Here is a 3,644-nt window from a genome sequence, read left to right on the forward strand (position 1 = left end):
TATATTATGATGTATACTTGTTTACCATGCGTTTAGAATAAACAATAGTAAGTAAAAACATTTTAAAGCATTGCAATATCTATTATTTCCAAATTTTATATATATGCTTTACATGGAGGGTGGGCAAAAATAGGTTTACAGTTGTTCATATGGAAAATTATACAATAATTAATAAGTAATAATACAAAAATAAACTCTGGTTCGCACACTCATGACTGTAAACCTACTTTTGCTCCACCTGGTATAAAACTAGCTCTTTTTTTCTCCAAGGAGAAAAAAGTTGTTTCTTTAAAAAATATAAAAGTTAACATAAGCATTGATGTTGTTCAGAGACACACAAACATTAGCTTTAAAGAAAAATGCTACTACTTTGGCTCTGAAAGCAATAAATCATTGATATTACCACCTCAGGAGCTCTCACAGAATTTAAAATGCAAAGAACTTGACAGAAATTACTGCCAAAAAGAGTCCTGGTCAATATCTAATCATCGTTTAGTTGCATTTGATTATTGTGAGCTAGATAAATTGCCAGAGTTATATGTAGTAATAAATTCCACTTTATTCTCTACATCATCTATTTCAGTGGCTGCCAATTCTCTTAAATGAACGTCTTCAAACTGGATCCTACTGTCTCCCAGTTGCCTTGGAAAAGCTGCCACCCAACTACTCCATGCATTCTGCAGAGGTAACCAGCAAGCTGGCCGTCAGCTGTTTCTTGTCCAGCCGTGATCTAAGACCACCTTCCCAGATCCACTTCCCAGTGCCTTCAACAGGACTGAGGATACTCAGCATGTGTTGGGGAACAGTCATCTGTCAGCATACAGTGTTTTCGGGGAACACATGGGTCTGATAGGATGGGGAAAACAACTAGCCATGAAAAAACATTCATTTAGACATCACCAATTCAGAACGTTTAGTAAATGCAGCCTGCGCCAGAGGCAGTATTGCCTTGCAAAAAGGGATTCACAAATAATGTAATGTGAAAGGGGAGGCAAATGGAGCCCACTTTGGATAACAGCTGCTCTCAGCACAGATCCTTATAAAAGGTTCCTGGGCGAGATTCCATCAGTTTCTCCTATGGGTCAATTGTCACTGTCCCCAAATGGATAGTGGGGTTTTTATTCCTTTGCCAATGCCAGTAGCCTTCCCCTCCCCCTGTTTCCTGCACTGCCTCTTGCCCCATTAGAAGGGAGCCCAGTGGACTCGCCATTCTGACCACACCCGCACTGCTCTCATATTCTCAGTCTGGTTGGTGAAGGTTTATTTCAATAGTAGTATTTTAAAGAAAATCCCAGACATCATAGCATTTCATCCTATATAATAAAATCCTAATATGCAAATTGACCAAACAGCGGAATGACTGGTCGCTATGACATGCACTGACTCCCAGGGGGCAGACACTCAATGCAAGAGCTGCCCTGGTGGTCAGTGCACTCCCACAGGGGGAGCACTGCTCAGCCAGAAGCTGGGATCATAACTGGTGAGTGCAGCGGCGGCAGTGCTAAGGACCCCTCAGGGGATGTCCACGGGAACGGGCCTAAGCCAGCAGTTGGACATCCCCCAAGGGGTCCCAGACTGCAAGAAGGCACAGGCTGGGCTGAGGGACACCCCTCCCCACCCCCACAGTGCACAAATGTTGTGCACCAGGCCTCTAGTTTATACATATTCTATTATGCATCTTCAAAGATAAGGGCTCTTTTTTTAACCATTGTTGTATCTTAAAATTAATAATGCCTTAATATCTTCAAATATCCAGTTAGTAATCAAATTTTCAATGATCTCATTAATGCCATATTTTTATTTACAGTTGTTTGTTTGAATCGGGATCCAAATAAGGTCCATACATTGCTATTGGTTGACTTGTCTTTAAGACTCTTAATCTGTGGATCCCCTTTCATCTCTTTTGGGTTATTTATTATAATAATTTTCAGGTTGAAAAATTTCCCAGGAATTTTAATTTAGTTCCAACCTTAATAGTCAACTTTCTTTCCTACTCTGACTACCCATCCATCATTCTCAGGCTATTCCATTTTTCTCTTATTTCTCTTTTTCTCTGAAGAGAGAATCTTTCTTTGCCCTGGGCCACAGTCGTGTGCCTGGCTTTAGACCAAAACTGCTCTCCTCAGAACCACCTGAGATCACCCTGAGTGTGTTCACAAACATGCCCTGATTACTCTTATGATTTGGATACACAGGCCCTTCTGATGCCCTCACCGCCGCCTTTTCATCATGCACATTCTAATTCCTTGGAACCCTTAATTATCTTCTTAATGCTGCAGAGCAAACCTGGGTTTTAGGAACAAACAAATTTGGATCCAAAATCCAGACTCTGCCACTCCCTAGCCATGTGAACATACATGGGTGAATTGCTTACCCTCTCTGTGTCTTAGCGATGAAACCTCACCCATACCTGCCCATAAGATTGCTGTGAACATTAAATGAAATAATGCATATCAAGAAACAAACTCTATGCTGAAGTAAATATTATATTTTTTCTTCTTGCCCCAAACTATCTTTATAGATATACCCTCAGCCTGAAGACTTAATATTGTCCAATACAGTTGCCACTAGTCATGTGTGGCTATTAAAATGTGGCTTGTCCAGCCCAGCTGGTGTACCTCAGTGGTTCAGAATCAACCTGTGAATCAGGAGGTGACAGTTCTAGTCCTAGATAGGCCACAGGCCCAGATTGTGGGCTTGATCCCCAGGGGGGGGGGCATGTAGGAGGCAGCCGATCAATGATTCTCTCTCATCATTGATGTTTTTACCTCTCTCTCCCTCTCCCTTCCTCTCTGAAATCAATAAATATATATACATTTTTAAAAATAGGGCTTGTCTAAACTGGAATGTAATGTAAGTATAAAATACAAACCCAGCTTCAAAGGCTTAGTAGAAAAAAAAGTATGTAAAATATATCATTCATAATTTTTATAGTGATTACATATTGAAACAATAATATTTAGGGTATATATTTAATAATACATAATTAGATATAATAATCAATACTCTTTAGGCTATATTTAGGCTATATATTTAAGCTATCTATATTAAAATTACTATCATATGTTCCTTTAAATTTTTTAAATATGGCTACTAGAATATTTTAAGTGACATGTGGCTCACAATATATTTTTTAGTGGGCAGTGCTGCTTACAGTCGTAGGAGGCAGACTCCAGTGTCCCCAGGAGTTGGACTCACTGACAGTGAGTGCCGGGTCCTGGTGGACTTTGTTCCCGCTGGAGATTGCCCACTGAAGGTCACAGCTGCTCCTCCGCCCCACAGATCAGTGGCATTCTGGGACGCACGCCCAATGTCTTCATATCTTCTGGTTCTCAAAAGAAGTTAGAAAAATAGGCCTTCATGTGAAATTTTTCTGACTTTTAAATGTTGGCAACAAATTCGAAAAAGTTTCCAACACTGAGCCAAACGGAATTTGTCCATGGGCTGGGTTCAGCTTTGACCTGTTTGTGACTCTATCTTAGATATTTCCAAAATTACTCACCCCGTCCACATATTCTACCCTTGTAGATACAGCAAAAAAAAATCCCTGCCAAATGCAAGAGATGTCCTGGCCACATTGCTCAGTGGTTAGAGTGTCGGCCTGCTCACCTAAGGGTCAAAGGTTTGATTCCTGGTCAAGGGCA

General features: G+C 40.6%; 1 protein-coding gene across 1 annotated transcript in view; it reads left to right on the plus strand.

The window, feature by feature from the left end:
- Positions 1-3,644, plus strand: part of DOCK8 (dedicator of cytokinesis 8) — a 200,976-nt gene that overhangs the window by 130,501 nt on the left and 66,831 nt on the right. The window contains 1 exon segment of the mRNA XM_015565032.1: positions 584-685. Within this exon segment, the coding sequence (XP_015420518.1) occupies positions 584-685 (102 nt within the window).

The sequence above is a fragment of the Myotis davidii genome, unplaced genomic scaffold (genome assembly GCF_000327345.1).
Source record: "Myotis davidii unplaced genomic scaffold, ASM32734v1 scaffold616, whole genome shotgun sequence".
NCBI lineage: Eukaryota > Metazoa > Chordata > Mammalia > Chiroptera > Vespertilionidae > Myotis > Myotis davidii.